General features: G+C 43.7%; 1 protein-coding gene across 1 annotated transcript in view; it reads left to right on the plus strand.

Moving 5' to 3' along the window:
- LOC120027396 (alpha-1,6-mannosylglycoprotein 6-beta-N-acetylglucosaminyltransferase B-like) overlaps window positions 1-21,408 on the plus strand; it is a 144,680-nt gene that overhangs the window by 120,845 nt on the left and 2,427 nt on the right. The window contains 6 exon segments of the mRNA XM_038972317.1: window positions 6,185-6,318; window positions 8,271-8,401; window positions 16,089-16,244; window positions 16,806-16,952; window positions 17,128-17,244; window positions 19,942-20,016. Of these exon segments, the coding sequence (XP_038828245.1) occupies window positions 6,185-6,318; window positions 8,271-8,401; window positions 16,089-16,244; window positions 16,806-16,952; window positions 17,128-17,244; window positions 19,942-20,016 (760 nt within the window).

The raw sequence follows: 21,408 nt of genomic DNA on the forward strand, positions 1-21,408 counted from the left end.
AAGCGGCCCCCTTGACTTACAGCTGCTCAAAGAAGCGTGGCACTTTTTAAGACGCTCCCGTGCAGATGAGATGTCGTCTTCAGACGCTCCCTGCAAGATATATCGCTGTCGATCTAATGCCCTGTGCTTATTCGCAGTCTTTCGGTGAAAAACGTACCCGAAGTGTCACAGAAATACCTGCATCACCTTGTGCAGTATGGTGAAGATATTATGCATACAGTGAAATGTGTATCAATCATGTTCACATGTTTGAAAATAGCCAATTAGCATCACAACAATGCCTTGAATACCCACACAGTAAACACACACTAGTCCCTCCCTTTCTCCATCCCTCCCTCCCTCCCTCCCTCCCTCCCTTTCTCCATCCCTCCCTCCCTATCCATCCCTCTCTCTCTCCCTCCCTCCCTTTCTCACTTATCGTCTCAAAAACTGGATCATTTTCTGCCAACAGATAAGATTACCCTGGAGGTGTCCGAATATAGGCCCAGCGATCCTTGCTGTCGTGTTGACACAATTACAAAACAGTAATCACGTCAGACCAACGTTGCAAAACAATACCCAGTGATTACATGGTGTGAGTCACTGCAGTGTTAAACAGTGCCCACGGTGCAGGCTGTTGTCTTAATGCAGTGAATATGATTTACTTTGAAATGGAGCCAGTGAATCTAGAACACCGTGTTAGCAGGGGAAGTTACACACACACACACACACCTACGCACACACCTACGCACACACACACACACACACACACACACACACACACACACACACACACACACACACACACACACACACACACACACACACGCGTCGCTGCTAAATAGTGGTCACCGCTGCTGAAAAAAATCCAAGGGACACGCTGCACACACTCTGTCAAGGGGACCTTGGTGACCACTGGTCAGGAATACAGACGCGTTATGAGCTATACATGGAAATTTAAGATTCTAACTTGCATTTTTTCTGGAAAATATGTTATCAATAAAGTGCAGCTCTGCTTCAAGTGCTTATGTGTTTACTTGAAAAACTGGAACGTATTCTAGCAGAACATTTCAGCCCCGTCTCAAACTGGGAGAACCCGTGGGTCTATCCATCCACACGCGCACTCTGCTTGGTATTCCACGGTAACGGAATTACGCTTTGACTCTAGGGTTTATTTCACTTTAAAATGTATGCCGAACAAAAACCATTGATTTCAAAGCTTAACAAACTATACAACTATGCAGAAGGATAACTTTGAACAATTTCCACAGGGAATTCAACACAAACGAATTGAGTGGAAGAACTGTGCAGATCCAACCGTAACGGAATTGCAGTAAAATATCTCTCAGGTTTTTATGTGCCCACATATTCCAAAAACAAAATATCTGCTCCGAATTAAGATTCAAAGATGTCAGCAGAAAAAAGAGGGTGTCAGCTATGTCATGGTAACTTGAGTTTGAAAAAATCAATTTTTGTTATTGAAGTAAGTAAGTAAAGTGGATTTACACACGGTAACAGAATTACGGTAACGGAATTACATCATGGGTCCCTGATCTGTACTACACAGAAATGCATAATTATGGATATGAATGTCAGTCTCTGTTTAGACATCCCAGCACAGCACAGCAGAGCACAGTAGAGCACAGTAGATTACAGTACAGTACAGTAGAGTACAATACAGTACAGTAGAGTACAATACAGTACAGTAGAGTACAGCACAGTACAGTAGAGTACAATACAGTACAGTAGAGTACAGTAGAGTTTAGTTCAGTACAGCACAGCAAAGTAGAGTAGAGTTCAGTACAATGCAGTAGAATACAGTACAGTACAGTAGAGCAGAATATAGTTCCGTAGAGTAGAGTACAGAACAATATACTGTACTCTACTCTACTGTTCTATACTCTACTTTACTTTACTGTATTGTACTGTACTACTGTATTGTATTGAACAGTACTCTACTTTGCTGTGCTGTACTGAACTGAACTGAACTCTACTGTACTCTACTGTACTGTATTGTACTCTACTGTACTGTGCTGTACTCTACTGTACTGTACTGTGCTAGCCAAACTTGTAAAACATACGTCTATGATAGGTTCAGATTTGGTCCAGTCCGGTCCGTCCGTGGACATTAACATCAAATCCAGGGTGGCCTGACCAAATTTCATCTACTTTTCAACGTCCTTGGACGTCCGGTGTAGGTTGGTGCTCAGCGAGTAAGGGTGCTGGTTAAAGTAAATGGAGGGAGAGGGGGCTCATGGGTAGGTTGTTTTAACACTCTTTTAACACTCTTGGTTTGACCACCAGATGACAGACCAAGAAAGTTAACAGCTGAACATAACAGTATGCCAGAGGAAGGGAGAACAGTAAAAGGTGACCCAACTGTGGTTTGTGACTATTATGATTTCCCATTGTAGCCAATTCAGTTGCAGTAATTCCATTAAATATTTTTTGGTAATTTTGGTAAACAGATTGAGTTTAATCACTTAATAATTAATAAACAAAATTCATATAATTAAAATCACTATAACTAATTGGTGTATCTACCATTACGTGTTACTTCTGTGAACGCGCACCAAAATACTAGAGACCTTCAGAGTGACATATACAAAGAACAGCACTACTTCTTAATTTCTCAAAAGAAAAACTTTGTCCAATTTCTAAAGACTGTTGACATCTAGTGGAAGCCATAGGAACTGCAATCTGGGCCCTAATAAATCAGATTTCCCATAGAAAAGCATTGGAAAACACAATGAACTCAACAACAAAAAATTCCCTGGATGGATTTTGCTCGGGGTTTCGCCTGCCAAATGAGTTCTGTTATACTCACAGACATTATTCTAACAGTTGTTGGAATTACAGAGTGCTTTCTATCTAAATCTACTAATTATATGCATATCCTAGCTTCTGGGCCTGAGTAACAGGCAGTTTACTTTGGGCATGCTTTTCATCCGGACGTGAAAATACTGCCCCCGATCTTAAACAAATCAAAATCTATTTTATATTTGACATTCTTCAAAGTAGCCACCCTTTGCCTTGATGACAGCTTTGCACACGCTTGGAATTCTCTCAACCAGCTTCACGAGGAATGCTTTTCCAACAGTCTTGAAGGAGTTCACACACATTCTGAGTACTTGTTGGCTGCTTTACCTTCACTCTGCAGTCCAACTCATCCCAAACCATCTCAATTTGTTTGAGGTCGGGTGATTGTCAGGTCATGCAGCACTCCATCACTCTCATTGGTCAAATAGCCCTTACACAGCCTGGAGGTGTGTTGGGTCATTGTCCTGTTGAAAAACAAATGATAGACCCATTAAGCTCAAAACAGATGGGATGGCGTATCTCTGCAGAATGTTGTGGTAGCCATGCTGGATAAGTGTGCCTTGAATTCTAAATAACTCACCGACAGTGTCACCATCAAAGCACCCCCACACCATCACACCTCCTCCTCCATGCTTCACGGTGGGAACCACACACATGCGAAGATCATCCGTTCACCTACTCTGCATCTCACAAAGACACGGCGGTTGGAACCAAAAATATCAAATTTGGACTCAACAGGCCAAAGGACAGATTTCCACCAGTCTAATGTCCATTGCTTGTGTTTCTTGGCCCAAGAAAGTCTCTTCTTCTTATTGGTGTCCTTAAGTAGTGGTTTCTTTGCCACAATTAAACTATGAAGGCCTGATTCACTCAGTATCCTCTGAACAGTTGATGTTGAGATATGTCTGTTACTTGAACTCTGTGAAGCATTTATTTCGGCTGCAATCTGAGGTGCAGTTATTATAATGAACTTATCCTCTGCAGCAGAGGCAACTCTGGGTCTTCCTTTCCTGTGGCGGTCCTCATGAGAGCCAGTTTCATCATAGCGCTTAATGGTTTTTGCGACTGCAATTGAAGAAACTTTGAAAGTTGTTGAAATTTTCCAGATTGACTGACCTTCATGTCTTAATGTAATGATGGATTGTCATTTCTCTTGGCTTATTTGAGCCGTTCTTACCGTAATATGGACTTAGTCTTTTACCAAATAGGGCTATCTTCTGTATACCATCCCTACCTTGTCACAACACAACTGATTGGCTCAAACGCACTAAGAAGGAAAGAAATTCCACATATTAACTTTTAACAAGGTACACCTGTTAATTGAAATGCGTTCCAGGTGACTACCTCATGAATCTGGTTGAGAGAATTCCAAGAGTGCGCAAAGCTGTCATCAAGGCAAAGGGATGGCTACATCGAAGAATCTCAAATATAAAATCTATTTTGATTTGTTCAACACTTTTTTGGGTGTTTGTAACGGATCCCCTTGGAACTTTCATTGTGCACACCTGGCCCCTATTCCCACCGATTGTATTTGAATATATGTGCCCTTTGTTCACCATGATGGTGTCGATTATTGTTACAATGTCCGTTGATGCGTGCGAGTACCTGTGCTGTGTGTTTTGGGCTTTCGTGCCCGTGTGGATTGCGCAGGTTATTACGGGTCTCGTCCCGTGTGTTAATTATCGTGCGCGTGTGTTATTTTTTCAAGGTACCCCTCGCTCTTTTGTTTGGGTTCAACCCTGTGTTTTGTGTACGTGTTTGTTTGGTCTTCGTCCCTGTGCCCTTACACTGCACGCCGTAATTTGGGGCGTGATAAAAAGCCCTATCACGCATTCCTGCGCCGTGTCTCCCGAATCATTGTTACCAACGTGACAGTGTTATTTCATAGTTATGATGTCTTCACTATTATTCTACAATGTAGAAAATAGTCCAAATAAAGAAAAACCCTTGATTGAGTAGGTGTGTGAACTTTTGACTGGTACTGTATTTGTGATACATTAAGACTTTTTCTGGTATATTTTCTAAGAAATCCTTTACATCTGTTCATCCATAAATAAAAGCCTTTACTTATGCCCAAAAAATGTAGATGGAAAATGGTTGAAAAATGTATCTATGCCTTCATTTCCCAAAATATAGACTCTTAGCTTTCATTTGACACCCAATTTGATATGCTCCTACGTACTTCACATGTTGGTGCTCATGGGTCCTTTTCGATGGAAATGCCCTGGACTCTCACAGGTCTTCAGCTCTTCTAATAAATGCCCCTGAGCTCAGACAGGGGCAGCATTTAACACTCACTAGACTGGCAACGCCCAGGCCAGAACTGTTAGGGCTTTAGCGTGTGTGTCGGGAATCAGTGAGTTACCATGCTTCTTGATTCCAAGAGATAGTTTGGTGTTCACGATGCAAATAATAAACTTCCAAATATAAATTATTACCCAATTTCTCAGTATTCCCCATAACCATTACTTTACCATGCTGCTTTAGTTCAATTACCTGCCCTTACATTTCTGAGAGGGTAAACTGGGTTTTAATTCTGCTTATTTTACTTGGTTTTCCATCTCAGCTCCCAAACAACACTTGGTAGCTTTTTCGAACAACAGAAATGATTGATGCTTCTCTCTTATCAACAGAGGAACAGCTATAGCTATTAACTTCTACTTAACAACAGTTCCACAGTGAGCTTTTGTCTCCGTAGTGTTGATAGTCTGTTCAGGATTGTGTGTCTTGAAGACCGGTATTGATGGTGTTTAACCTTTGTTGCTTTTTCTGTGTTCTCTCTTAACAAACACAGACATTGCTTGTCAAACAGACATAGTTTCTTAAACAGGCGTATGCACACAGATGCACACAGATGCACACAGATGCACACAGATGCACACACATGGACAGGGTACACATAGCTTGTCAAACAGACACACACACTGCATATCGAACAGACAAATACACACACACTTCTTGAATGAGTGAATGACGTGCGGAACAGTGGATGAAAGGAAAGGCCGATTAACCGACTCCAAGTCCGTCTTCTATCTCTGTCTCTCCACTTGTGATTACGGCCTTTTGAGAAAACACAATGGCTTCGGGGGAAAAAGAGCGGTGGTGATGCATTGTGGCCATTATTGAAATGATGAATGCTGTCTAAAAATCTATTGTGACATGTCATTTATTTAATTATTTACATTCATACATTCATGACACAAACAAGCATTCAGAAGTCGGGCTTTGTCTGTTCTGACAAGTTCTATCAGTTTTCAGCATGTTCAGAAATACACATGATGTTTAAATTAATCTCAAATGTTATACCAGTGCCCACTTTTGACAGGAAATGTCAGTTGTGTAAATTGCTCTGTGGTGTCGTGTTAAAATGGGCTCCTCATTTCAGGTGCCACATCCGTGTGATTGACACCTTCGGGACAGAGCCGGCCTACAACCATGAGGACTACGCCACCCTGCATGGCTACAGGACCAACTGGGGCTACTGGAACCTCAACTCCAGACAGTACATGACCATGTTCCGTAAGTATACATCAATATGGACTATCACTCATTAGTATTACAACACAATGGATGGTTGCAGAGACTATGATTAAAGGCCCAATCTGTAAGATTTCCTGGTCTCAGATTGTTGATTGAGTCTACCGCAGTATTGGACGCAAACGTCGTCATTATACTATAGCGATTCAGGGGGAGGGGTGCGAGGGTCCAAGGCAAAGCACGACCCATGAAACCTTCAGCAGATGTTAGGTGTTTTGGGAAGAAAGCTACAATTAGGACCTGAATAGAGCCATGTACTTGTTGGGGGCTCAATTATTATTTGCTGTTGGAAAATGGCATATTAAAAAGGTAAGTTCACTATTATTGAATGTCAAGTCCCATACTACTTATGGGAGAGTTAGGAAGGAGGAAGAGTTGGGAGGCCACAGTGATGGGAGAGTTAGGAGGCCACAGTGATGGGAGAGTTGGGAGGCCACAGTGATGGGAGAGTTAGGAGGCCACAGAGATGGGAGAGTTGGGAGGCCACAGTGATGGGAGAGTTGGGAGGCCACAGTGATGGGAGAGTTGGGAGGCCACAGTGATGGGAGAGTTGGGAGGCCACAGTGATGGGAGAGTTGGGAGGCAACCGTGATGGGAGAGTTGGGAGGCCACAGTGATGGGAGAGTTGGGAGGCAACCGTGATGGGAGAGTTGGGAGGCCACAGTGATGGGAGAGTTGGGAGGCCACAGTGATGTGAGAGTTGGGATGCCACAGTGGGACACAGTAGGATTCCACCATCATAGAGCCCTGGCCTTCACTATCTGACTGGCTCAGCTTTTCATAGCGTGTCATTGAGCTAACTGAGCACTTGACTTTACCCACCCTCTCCCACTCCATCCTCCACAGTACCACTTAGCATCGCTATATATTCTGCACCAGCAGTACAGAGGATCACTCATTTGTTTCTGAGAATTTTCCAGCAGCGATGGAAATGCAAACATGTAGTGTATTCAAGATTTAAAAAGGCTTCTAAAGTTTGTAATTTCCATTTAAAATGTCAGACTTGATTTGCCCTAATGAAAAATGGTATCAACCCCTACAAAAAATGTCCATTAATTATAATCCACATAATATTTCACATTTCCTGTTGTTGCAGGATTATTTTCCTTCTGTAACAAACAGAAGGAAAATCAATTAAGATCTGTAATTAAGATCTGTACCTATCCACCTGGCTATAATGCACCCACAATACAAGCCAAACCACTTAACATTAATGCTGTGGATACCTGCAGAATCCACCTAGGTTTAACACACCACTTAACATTGTAATGCTGTGGATACCTGCAGAATCCACCTAGGTTTAACACACCACTTAACATTGCAATGCTATGGATACCTGCAGAATCCACCTAGGTTTAACACACCACTTAACATTGCAATGCTATGGATACCTGCAGAATCCACCTAGGTTTAACACACCACTTAACATTGCAATGCTATGGATACCTGCAGAATCCACCTAGGTTTAACACACCACTTAACATTGTAATGCTGTGGATACCTGCAGAATCCACCTAGGTTTAACACACCACTTAACATTGCAATGCTATGGATACCTGCAGAATCCACCTAGGTTTAACACACCACTTAACATTAATGCTGTGGATACCTGCAGAATCCACCTAGGTTTAACACACCACTTAACATTGTAATGCCAGTACTTTAGCATACAGACAGCTTTTAGAATAGCCACACTTACAATACCTTTTTGAATTAGCATATTAGAATCAGACTGAGACACAGGCCATATCAATAACAGTAGCACCTCTTCACATTTCACTGAGGATATTGTCAAGCTCAAGTTCAAATGAGATGGTCTATACCTGTCTGTTTACTATCTCTTCTGTATCTGTCTCACTCTTTTCCCCTGTCACTCTCCCTTCCCCTCACTCTGCCCTTTCCCTCCTCCCTCTCTCTCACTCTCCTCTCCTCAGCCCACACTCCAGACAACTCGTTCATGGGCTTTGTGTCTGAGGAGCTGAACGACACGGAGAAGAGGAGCATCATGCAGAACAAGGTCAACAACATGGCTGTGGTTTACGGAAAGGAGGCCAGCATGTGGAAGGTAGGCAAAACACACACACACACACACACACACACACACACACACACACAGTCCACTCACAGTGAAACATGGGTTCAAATAATATGTATTATTTCAAATACATTAGCTGTACTTGATATAGCTTGCACGATAAAATGGGAAAGTCCCAAAAGTACAAACCCCACCCACCAGGCAGGCTCAAGCAAACACTTAACGTACTTGAAAAATGTCCAATACTATTTCAACCTAGGTCTGGGTGCAGAGAGATAATTATCCCACTCACATAGAAAGTTACACGTAGTCGGGTAAAGTGCTGGGGGGTCAAATCTTTTTAGATATTTGTAGAATCATAAAAATTCCCTTCATGAATAAAGCATATCTGATCTTTAATCTGGAGCTGCTTTATGTCATCCAGCTCATACTCTAAATTCAACCCTTAATATCCCGGTGCTCTCAGAATTAATACTTAGTCATTTGGATTGATGTGGATTTGACGTTTAACAACATATAGATGAGCTGGTTAATAAGCTAAGATTTAAAGTTGGCTTTTTCTACAGAAACAGATTGCTGCCTTTCTCTAAGCAGTAGGAAGTAGATTAATACGTCAACATTTTTACCTGTTTTTGATTATGGTGATATTATTTGTCAAAGAGCAGCTGCTAGTACTCTTAAACCTTTGGATGCCATCTACAACTGATAAGCTCAAACGCATTAAGAAGGAAAGAAATTCCACACGTTAACTTTTAACAAGGCACACCTCCAAATGCATACCTCATGAAGCTGATTAAGAGAATGACAAGAGTGTGCAAAGCTGTCATCAATGCAAATGGTGGCTACTTTGAAGAACCTCAAATATAAAATATTGTTTTATTTGTTTAACACTTTTTTTTGGTTACTACATGATTCCATATGTGTTATATCATAGTTTTGATGTCTTCACTATTATTCTACGAAATAGACAAAGGAAAGAAAAACCTTTGAATGAGTAGGTGTTCTAAAACTTTTGACTGATGTATGTGTGTATGTATGTACACTGGGGAGAACAAGTATTTGATACACTGCCGATTTTGCAGGTTTTCCTACTTACAAAGCATGTAGAGGTCTGTAATTTTTATCATAGGTACACTTCAACTGTGAGAGACGGAATCTAAAAAATCCAGAAAATCACATTGTATGATTTTTATGTAATTAATTTGCATTTTATTGCATGACATAAGTATTTGATCACCTACCAACCAGTAAGAATTCCGGCTCTCACAGACCTGTTAGTTTTTCTTTAAGAAGCCCTCCTGTTCTCCACTCATTACCTGTAGTAACTGCACCTGTTTGAACTCGTTACCTGTATAAAAGACACCTGTCCACACACTCAATCAAACAGACTCCAACCTCTCTACAATGGCCAAGACCAGAGAGCTGTGTAAGGACATCAGGGATAAAATTGTAGACCTGCACAAGGCTGGGATGGGCTACAGGACAATAGGCAAGCAGCTTGGTGAGAAGGCAACAACTCTAGGAGACAGAACACGTCTCCTTCCTGAGCGGTATGACGGCTGCGTTGTCCCATGGTGTTTTTACTTGCGTACTATTGTTTGTACAGATGAACGTGGTACCTTCAGGCGTTTGGAAATTGCTCCCAAGGATGAACCAGACTTGTGGAGGTCTACAATTTTTTTTCTGAGGTCTTGGCTGATTTCTTTTGATTTTCCCATGATGTCAAGCACAGAGCCACTGAGTTTGAAGGGAGGCCTTGAAATACATCCACAGGTGCACCTCCAATTGACTCAAATAATGTACATGTCCTTACCGACTTGACAAAACTATAGTTTGTTAACAAGAAATTTGTGGAGTGGTAGAAAAACAAGTTTTAATGACTCCAACCTAAGTATATGTAAACTTCCGACTTCAACTGTATATAGACTGTGTATATATATTATATTGAGCAAAAATATTAACGCAACATGCAACAATTTCAACAATTTGACTGAGTTACACTTCATATGAGGAAAGCAGTCAATTGAATTATATATATATATACAGTGCATACGGAAAGTATTCAGACCGCTTGACTTTTTCCACAGTTTGTTACGTTACAGCCTTATTCTAAAATGTATTAAATTGTTTTTTTCCCTCATCAATCTACACACAATACCCCATCATGACAAAGCAAAAACAGGTTTTTAGACAGACCGGCCAATAGATACATGGAGACTCACAGACAGACTCAATACGGATGAGAAGCAATACCCTGTTAAATCAGCTAATTTCCATTTGCTACGGTCAAGAACAAGAGGTTAAATCAATATAAACTACTAGAGGGGTTACAATCTCATCCACATTCACATCCTCATCCACCATGTTACCACAACCCTACAAACACACACACACACTTCTCAACCCCCCGGTGTACACTACAGAGATGTAACCAATTAGAACAGAGCTGTTAACTGCAAAACGACCGACATGCCATGTATCTACTATCTATAGAAGATATTACGTTTGGCACACATAGCCGCATGTGGATACATTTAATGGAATCATACAACTTTCATTTGCAGACAAATTTCCTTTCAAAAGCAGCCTGGTTGCTCACAGTGCATATTCGATGAGGGAGAGACTCGACCTGGATGTTGTTTAAAGACGTGGCTTAGCTGTAGCTTTGTTCCCTCTCTGCCTCTGTTGGCGAGCGGCAATTCCCGTGGATTTTTATTCAATGGTTTAGTCTTGTATCTCGAGCCGAGACAGAAGATGTTTTAGAAACAGGGTGTGAATATTGAGCAATTGCCGCTTTATAAGAACAGAAGGAAGGAAATGTAATACATGACAGATTGAGTTGAATATTTATTTGTTCTTTCTCTTGTCTTTCCTCTTCTCGATTCCCTATTCCCTTCCGTATTCTTCTCTCCTCTCTTCTTTGACACTTGGTCGACACGTCTCTTCTCTCCTATCGCCTCCCCTCTCCCGTCTTCCTCCCGTGCTTCTCTCCATTGCATCTTGATGGATGATATATTCTGCTGCAGCTCCAGGTAAGATTCTTCTCAGTCGAAGACACCAGCCCCGTTCCCTCTCGTTTAAACCTCCGTTCACACATTCAGTTCATCGCTTCCTCCACGATCACACGTCTACTAATACACACTCTTGTGAATGTCAGTTTGACCTAGCATACAGCTGCTATCCCAATGTCACTGTGCCTTCCTTTGCCTTTTCTTTTATACATGTTTTATTTAGAGACAATGGTGAATTGACAAGACATAAGTGGTTTGAATAGTCCACTGCTAATCTTAGCCTGCGGCTGTCTGTGATGATGAGAGAGAGAGAGAGAAACATGAATTATTGGACTGGGAAGCTGTGTGATGCCACAGATGTCTTTCTGAATATTGAATACTGGGCGAGCGACTAGGACATCTGGTCCAATCAAATATACTGGAGCAAACCCAGACTTCACATGCCCATTTTATGAAGTCGTGGTTTTACCTATCTCAAGGCTCTCCAAAGAGTTGTTTTTGGGGGGTTGACTTCTGCCCTCTCTTTTTCTGTCGCTTGAGACAATTTGTCGAAACAAATCGATGGTTCTTGCTTGCACTATGTGGTATTGGGCTTAGTCGTATCATGGAGACATGAGTAGAGGAGAGGTGTGTGTTGGGTTTTAAGGGATAGTACTAGTATTGATTTCTGAAATGTTAACCTTGTGTGTCGGGCCTGTAAGGTAGGCTAAAGCCGTAAACAATATTGTGATGCCCCCATCTTCTATTCCAAAGGGCATAGGGGACTTCTTGTGCTTTTTGCCTAGGATATCGCTCCTTGTCTTGGCAACCAGCCTCCTCAAAATCCGGAGTGTTGGAGAGGGAGAGATGGGGAGTGAGTTGGAGAGGTAGAAAGAGAGATGGTAACGGTTAGAGGGAAATTGTGAGAAGTATGGAGAGAGGACGATAGAGATTTATAGAGGCCTGCAGGTGCAGTGTGTTTTTGGAGCCAGTATGTTCATGCCACACCCTTTCCCACACACACACACACATTTGCCCATGTTGGCCTGTGTCAATTCTTGCTTGCTGTGTGTGTGCATGCGGGCTACCTGCTGGCTCTATGTACATACACTGCAGTGTGATGATGATGAGATACAAGGGCTTTTTCCTGTTAAACCCACAGGGGAAGTGCTCATGGAATTAGGACAGGCTCGTGGAATTAGTGGAATGGTATATGCCATTCCATTCGCTCAGTTGCAGCCATTATTATGAGCTGTCCTCCCCTCAGCAGCCTCCTCTGCTGTATGCTCACCCTGAAGAAGGCACAGTGATGCCGAAACATTGGTGGTTTACTGAATAAATGACCCAGGAACTTGTATATAGAGTGTGCAACTCTCTTTATTTGTTTTGAAGCCTACTCGCCATTAGTCAGCACCTCTACAAACTTTTTGGCGTGTTTTTTGGGCAGCCTTTAGTTATTATGCCCCCAGTTTCTGGAATTGCCTGCCAGAGAACCTGAGGGGGGCCAAACTGTGGACATATTTAAAAGAGATCTTAAAACGCCTCTTTTTACCTTTTCCTTAGGGGGCTTTTTAGTCATTTAGTAGTTGTCATTTTTCTGTTTTGTATCTTATGTTTGTTGTGTAGTAAATATTCCAGTTCTTTTCATACATTTTTACTCGTTTTTTTGCTGTGAAGTACATTGCGTTGCGTTCCATGTCTGAAATGTGCTGTATAAATAAAGCTCGATTTGATTTGAGAACTTTTGGGGTGTACGCCAGCTCATGCTATTTATTAGCCTACCTCCAGCACAGACACACACTCCTCCTCACACACATCAGAGAACCATGTCTCTTCTTCCTCTCTCTCTTTCTCTCTTTACAGTCCCTCGACAGGTTATTTCCTAGCATGACATCCAGTTCACTTGAGTTGAAACCCAGTCAAACAAACTTAAACCAAATACACAAAGTTCAGGTTGACTTCTATTGTATAAATCAATCATTCATCTTCTCTGAGTCCTGGCCGTTTTTCACACTCTCGTAACCCAACCTTGCTCTATATGAACTGATTCCTGAGAATAGATTCCAGGTTAGATAATTAGCATTACTAATGTGGCCCGGGTCTGGCCCAGTCAAGCCAGGTCAAGGATTAGCTAGCCTAGGCTAAGCCTGGGTTTCATCCGTGTGTGTGTGTGTGTGTGTGTGTGTGTGTGTGTGTGTGTGTGTGTGTGTGTGTGTGTGTGTGTGTGTGTGTGTGTGTGTGTGTGTGTGTGTGTGTGTGTGTGTGTGTGTGTGTGTGTGTGTGTGTGGTTCTCTCTCATGTTTCGTTGGCTCTAATTCATAGTGTCTGGTGCACTCAGAGCGTTGGCTAATCTCCTAATTGTCTGGGAAAATCCTCAGAGGAAACCATCGATCGCAGGAGTCAACCAATTACAGTGCAGCCTACAGGGCGAGAACACAATAGAACAGGGATACAGTAAGCTTCTTAACATCCAGGAAGCAGGAAGTCAATAAGGAGACCTGGGCTGTGGTTGATTCACATTGAGGGGGTGGATTGTTCTGTTTTTCAGACGTGGAGGCTAGCTATGAAAGGGTGCCCATGCTTAAACACACACAGGCGAAGCGCGTGGACGCACACACACACACACACACACATACACACGCGAGTGCGCTCACACACACTCTCACACATCTCCCACCTCAAAATGCATCCCCTTTTATTGTCAAAATCCACTTAAGATGCACTATTGGGTTTAAAGGGTGTGCCTCTCAGAAGAAAGATGTTGCTTGGGCACATGAATGCGCTGTATAGAATCAGCCAGAAAGCACATCTGTTATTGTGCATAGATGTGCTTTGCTTGTATGCCACAATAGATATGTGTACTCCCTATTTATAATCTATTCATTTCAATGTGTGGGCATAATCTATTCATTTCAATGTATGGGCACAATCTATTCATTTCAATGTATGGGCACAATCTATTCATTTCAATGTATGGGCACAATCTATTCATTTCAATGTATGGGCACAATCTATTCATTTCAATGTATGGGCAGGCTTGCTGTTTTACAGTCTGTACTCCTAAGGCCCCATTACTGCATGATGGAACGGCGGGACCGTGAGGACACACTCTAACACACACATTCATAATATTATTATTATTTATATTGTACTATTGTTTGTATATTGTTGTATATGAAATGTGTGTGACTGTCCTTGTCTGTCAGTGCATCAGTGTTTTGTTACTTGTCATGTTTTGTGTTTTTGTGGACCCCAGGAAAAGTATGCTGATGCTTCGGCAAAAGCTAATGGGCATCCGCATACAACCCCTGAATTAACCAATCAGATAGGTAGACGTGCGAGAGCTCCATAGATGGATCAGAAAGAGGGATGTCATAGCAGCCAGTAAGGAGAACCGGCTGGCACAGGCTGGCGAATGCTGTGCTCTGCTGCTGCTTCCCTCTGGGTGTCTGGAGTGGCACTGGCAGTCTGCCAGTATCTTTCCCTGAATCCTTACATGGACGCCTCGCTCTCTGGCGCCGGGAAGAGACGCTAGAGGCCAAATGTGTGCGATGAGATAGAGAGGGATTGAGAGAAAGGGTGTGTGTGTGTGTGTGCACGTGTGCAGGAAACCAATCCAGATCCCTAGCACCTCACCTCATTCATATTGACGGCCCACGGCAGTGCGGCACTGTGTGTCTCTTTGGGCTTTCTAAAGGGGTCTGTCACATTAAATGCCCTGCACTCACTAACAGGCAATGGCTCTGCCTCTCTCTGTGTGAAGATACTGGCGGCGTTCACACAGCACACACACACTCACTCAGTGAATTCACAACCACTCATGCACACACACACACAAACACTCATAGTGCATTATCACGCGTACACACACACACTCACACACTCATTGCCTCTTATATGTACACTCATAAACAACCACACACACAGCCATTAACACATCACCTCTAATCAAGTCATTCTCTCTGTCCCTCCTTCCCTCTCCATCGCTTCCTCCCTCCTTTCCTCTCCATCTCTCTCTACCTCCTTCCCTCTCCATCTCTCTCTACCTCCTTCCCTCTCCATCTCTCCTTCCCTCTCCATCTCTCTCTACCTCCTTCCCTCTCCATCTCTCTCAACCTCCTTCCCTCTCCATCTCTCTCAACCTCCTTCCCTCTCCATCTCTCCCTCCCTCCTTCCCTCTCCATCTCTCCCTCCCTCCTTCCCTCTCCATCTCTCTACCTCCTTCCTTCTCTCTCTACCTCCGTCCCTCTCCATCTCTCCCTCCCTCCCTCCTTCCTTCCTTCCCTCTCCATCTCTCTCTACCTCCTTCCCTCTCCATCTCTCTCTACTACCTTCCCTCTCCATCTCTCTCTACCTCCTTCCCTCTCCATCTCTCTCTACTACCTTCCCTCTCCATCTCTCTCTACCCCCTTCCCTCTTCATTTCTCCCTCCTTCATTTGCTCTCCATCTCTACCTCCCTCACTCTCTCCATCTCTCCCTCCCTCCTTCCCTCTCCGTATCTCGCTCCCTCTGTCCCTCTCCCTCCCCCTCTCCCATCGCACTTGCTCATCCACTTTCTCCCGCAAACTCAACCCACTCCCTCTCACTCTCTGCCTTTCCTTTCTCACACACTGATTACATTTTCCACTGTCCCACTTCCTCTCCTCGCTCACCAACTCCCCATTCACTTTCTTACATTCTCTCTCTCTCTCTCTCTCTCTCTTCCCTCCTCCTTGTCTATCAGCAGGGTAAGGAGGGTTTCCTCCAGATCCTCCACAGGTACATGGAGGTCCACGGGACGGTGTACTACGAGACCCAGCGCCCCCCCGAGGTGCCTGCCTACGTCAAAAACCATGGCCTGCTGCCCCAGCACGAGCTGCAGACGCTGCTCCGCAAGGCCAAGGTACTGGAACACACACACACTAGATGATACACAACATACACAAGAGGTAACACACTACAGATGTAGGATCTTAATTTGATCACCCTGTTGCAGGATAACTTTCCTTCAATGCAGGATTTCCTGTAAGTAAGGGTATTTGAGGTTTAAAAAATCTTCTAATTTCCACTTTGAAATTCAGACTTGATTTTCAGTTACGGAAAATGTATCAACCCCTACAAACAATGTCCAATCATTATAATCCACATAATAATTCATATTTCCTGTTGCTGCAGTATTATTTTCCAGCTGTAGCAAACTGGCTCAAATTAAGATCCTACATATGTACGTGCGCAAACACATTCAGGCACCATGCATGCACACATAATACACACACACACACACACACACACACTAGTTCCACACACACAACTGTTGCACCAGCATTAACTACAACAGCATCTACACAAGGCCAACACACAGTTACCTTCCAGTTCCTGATATATCTGTCATTTTCAATTGACAAGCATTAATAAAATAACTGGTGGTTATCCTAACTAGTACCATCTTCGTCTCCCCCACCAGCTCTTCATCGGGTTTGGTTTCCCCTACGAAGGGCCCGCCCCTCTGGAGGCCATAGCCAATGGGTGCATCTACCTGCAGCCCAAGTTCCACCCACCGCACAGCTCGCTCAATCACGAGTTCTTCAGAGGCAAGCCCACGTCTAGAGAGGTGAGCTCCCATTGGTCAACACAGTATCTAGTACCACGCTTCAATTGATAATGAACCAATGAAATTCAACAAACTGCCAACCTTCCCGATTGTACGCCAAATGTGCCACTTATACCTCACAGAATATTGCTTTAAACTGGAACGTTCTACTACTTCTATACTCCACCCCTCTCAGGTGTCGTCCCAGCACCCGTATGCAGAGCAGTACATCGGGCGGCCCCACGTCATGACAGTAGACTACAACAACTCCCAGGAGTTTGACGCCGCCATCAGACAGATCATGAGTACCAAGGTACAGTTGTTTCATGATGTATTTCTTGACTCATTGGTTTCGTTGGCAGGGACCAAACACACTATGTTGCACCTGGGAAGGATTGTACAACCATTTAACATCTAGCAGCGCTGGTACTGAGCGGGTGACGCTCGCTCCATCCAGCAAATACACCTCCGAAAGCTCCATGTGGAGAAGCGCTAGCTGCAGTGTTTGAACCTAGGACAGTGGTGTATGCTACGCTAGCATTAGGACGCAGTGTGTCCACAGCCAAGGAGTAATTAGCCTGTAGATGTGGCTTAATGGGAACCTGCAGTTGGCGTGAGGCTCCAGGGAGTGTGAGAGGTTGAGAGAAGTTGAGCAAGAGGTCAAACAGGCCGATTGAGATGCCTCTATAAAGCTGTGTTGTTTGTGTGTGTGTGTGTGTGTGTGTGTGTGTGTGTGTGTGTGTGTGTGTGTGTGTGTGTGTGTGTGTGTGTGTGTGTGTGTGTGTGTGTGTGTGTGTGTGTGTGTGTGTGTGTGTGTGTGTGTGTGTGTGTGTGTGTGTTCTCCCCTATCCACTCTCCTGCTTGTCAGACATGCCATAGCTCAGTGCACCGGCACTTACTCTCTGTCTGCCCTGTCTGTCACTCCACTGAAAGATGGCTGCCCTGTCTGTCTGTCTGTCACTCTACTGAGAGATGTCTGTCTGTCTGTCACTCCAGTGATAGACGGCTGATGGGTCACTTCACCCCCCACTGGAGACTGCACACTTCCCCTGTTTGTGGGCTGGCTCTCTGTCCAGGGCGGCTTCACATGCTCAGCCGTGCAGACCAAAGCAATCTCCACTGGCTGACAACTCTTCATGTTCACATAAATCCCTCTCCATTTCTCCTTCTATGTCTCTCTCTCTTGCTCCGGCTCTCTCTCTGTCTTTCACTCTCCCTCTCTCGCTCTCTCTCTCTGTTCCCCTTTCTCATTCTGTCCATCCCACTGACCTGTTGTTTTCATATTTATCCCTCTTTAATAAATGGGAGGCAGTGAGGGAGGGAGGGAGGGAGGGAGGGAGGGAGGGAGGAAGGGAGGGAGGGAGGCAGTGAGGGAGGGAGGCAGTGAGGGAGGGAGGGAGGGAGGGAGGCAGTGAGGCAGTGAGGGAGGGAGGGAGGGAAGGAGGGAAGGAGGGAGGGAAGGAGGGAGGGAAGGAGGAACGAAGGAGGAGGGAAGGAGGGAGGGAAGGAGGGAGGGAGGGAAGGAGGGAGGGAGGGAGGAGGGAAGGAGGGAGGGAAGGAGGGAGGGAGGGTGGCAGTGAGGGAGGAAGGGAAGGAGGGAGGGAGGAAGGGAAGGTGGGAGGGAGGGAGGGAGGGAGGGAGGGAGGGAGGGAGGGAGGGAGGGAGGGAGGGAGGGGAGGGAGGGAGGGAGGGAGGGAGGGAAGGAGGGAGGGAGGGAGGGAGGGTGGGCGAGACTGTGCCTCTCTCTGCTTAGACCAAAGCAAATGTTGTGAGGCATATTTCATAAAGTGTTATGTTTTGATCAGATTTGAGATGTGTAACTTTTTTTCCTATATCCTCTCTCTACATATTTTCTTTTCTTTATTTGAAATTGGAAAAGTCAGATTTCACATGCAGTTAAACATTTTGTATAAGGAAAATTATTTACTGAGCGATGTATTGTTTACAAGTGAGATGTGGAACATTAGATACGTGATCTACTGTTAAAACTGGAGGGAATACATTACATATATTAGTAGTCTGTACTTTCAGGCTCCACGTATTCCTAATGGAAAAGTTTAACATAACTATGTCTGCCTAATCAACAATGTATTTCCTTGAAATATTACATTGCGTCATTGTGCACGACATGTTATCAGAGACACTTGGTTCCAAAGGAACTTCCAGTGAAGTTATACTGTATTCAGTCGCCCTGCTAAAAAAGAAAACGCACAATCCTGGTATTATAAGCAAAATACTTCAACCAACTGAGCCGTCGGATCCACATTGTTACAATTACAACAGGGGACAATAATCTAAGACCGTCTATTTCCGTATTTAGATCGGGAAGTGCATATCCAGTTCGTTTATTGAGTTTAGTTTCCTTTACAGTTTCAAGTCGGTATGTGGGTGTGTTTTGCCTCAGCTAGAGAGAAATAATTCGTATTTTGATGAATTACAGCAATACATTCTCTAATCAGACAAATCAAAGGTGAGCCTTTTGTTGCATATTGAATAGCTATGCAAATGCCATCAAAGCCTGAGTGGGTCCCAAACGACATCCTATTCCCTACATGCCTCCAGAAGGACCCAGAGTGCTTGGGTCAAAAGCAGTGCACTGTGTAGGGAATAGGCTGCCATTTGGGACACAGTCACAATTGCTTACACACAAGTCACCCACTGCAATTAAGCCACACCCACTTCAAAATGGCCACGGTTACGTCCCAAATGGTAGCCTATTTTCTATAATAGTACACTACTTTTTACTAAAGCCCTATGGGCCCTGGTCAAAAGCAGTACACTATGTAGGGAATTAAGTTCGATTTGAGACGTTACCCACGTTTATTTGTTGTGATTAATGGGTAGAATTGGCTACTTATTGCAATTAGGAAGAACAATAGGTAAAACGATATTGAAATTAGGAAAATATGGTAATTTAGTGGTGTTATGTGTTATTTCCTAGCAATGCATTCTGTGGAAATGTTCTGATCTGTGGGAATTTGTGTGTGGGTGGGTGTGTGTGTCTTTGCAGGTCGAGCCATACCTACCGTATGAGTACACCTGCGAGGGAATGCTGGAGAGGGTACACGCCTACATACAGCATCAGGTAGGTTCACCGTGCACACACACACACATGCATGCATACAGTTGAAGTCGGAAGTTTACATACACTTAGGTTGGAGTCATTAAAACTCATTTTTCAACTACTCCACAAATTTCTTGTTAACAAACTATAGTTTTGGCAAGTCGGTTAAGACATCTACTTTGTGCATGACACAAGTCATTTTTCCAACAATTGTTTACAGAGATTATTTCACTTATAATTCACTGCATCACAATTCCAATGGGTAAGAAAGTTTACATACACTAAGTTGACTGCCTTGAAACAGCTTGGAAAATTCCAGAAAATTATGTCATAGCTTTAGAAGCTTCTGATAGGCTAATTGACATACTTTGAGTCAATTAAAGGTGTACCTTTGGATGTATTTCAAGGCCTACCTTCAAACTCAGTGCCTCTTTGCTTGACATCATGGGAAAATCAAAATAAATCAGCCAAAACCTCCACAAGTCTGGTTCATCCTTGGGAGAAATTTCCAAATGCCTGAAGGTACAGCCCTAACCTCAATCCTATAGAAAATGTGTGGGCAGAACTGAAAAGCGTGTGCGAGCAAGGAGGCCTACATACCTGACTCCGTTACACCAGCTCTGTCAGGTGGAATGGGCCAAAATGCACCCAACTTACTGTGGGAAGCTTGTGGAAGGCTACCTGAAATGTTTGACCCAAGTCAAACAATTTAAAGGCAGTACTACCAAATACTAAGTGTATGTAAACTTCTGACCCACTGGGAAAGTGAAAGAAATAAAAGCTGAAATAAATCATTCTCTCTACTATTATTCTGACATTTCACATTCTTAAAATAAAGTGGTGATCCTAACTGACAGGGAATTTTTACTAGGATTAAATGTCAGGAATTGTGAAAAACTGAGTTTAAATGTATTTGGCTAAGGTTTATGTAAACTTCCGACTTCAACTGTAGATGCAGGCACTCAACCGTGTCTGTTTGTCCCAAAACATATTATCATAATGTCTTCCTCACATGCTGCCTTCCTACCACACACACGAACTCGCCTCTGTAATCAACCAGGAGAGGTCACTAATCAACACTGTGTCTGACGATGGACTAGACCAGGGTTTCCCAAACCCAGTCCTGCACCCCTGGTTTAACGTTTTGGTTCCGCCCTAGCACTACATAGCTGATTCAAATAATCAGAACTTGATGATGCGTTGGTTATTCGAATCAGCTGTGAAGTGCTAGGGCGAAACCAAAACGTGCACCCAGGGGGTGCTCTTGTGTGTTGCTGGGCAATAGCTTATTTATATTCAGTCCTTGCCATTATTTTTACTTAAGGCATTTAGCAGATGCTGTTATTCAGCGCGACTTACAGTACTGAGTGCATACATTATTGTACTTGTCCCCCGTGGGAATCGAACCCACAA

This window comes from Salvelinus namaycush, chromosome 2 (genome assembly GCF_016432855.1).
Source record: "Salvelinus namaycush isolate Seneca chromosome 2, SaNama_1.0, whole genome shotgun sequence".
Taxonomy (NCBI): Eukaryota; Metazoa; Chordata; class Actinopteri; order Salmoniformes; family Salmonidae; genus Salvelinus; species Salvelinus namaycush.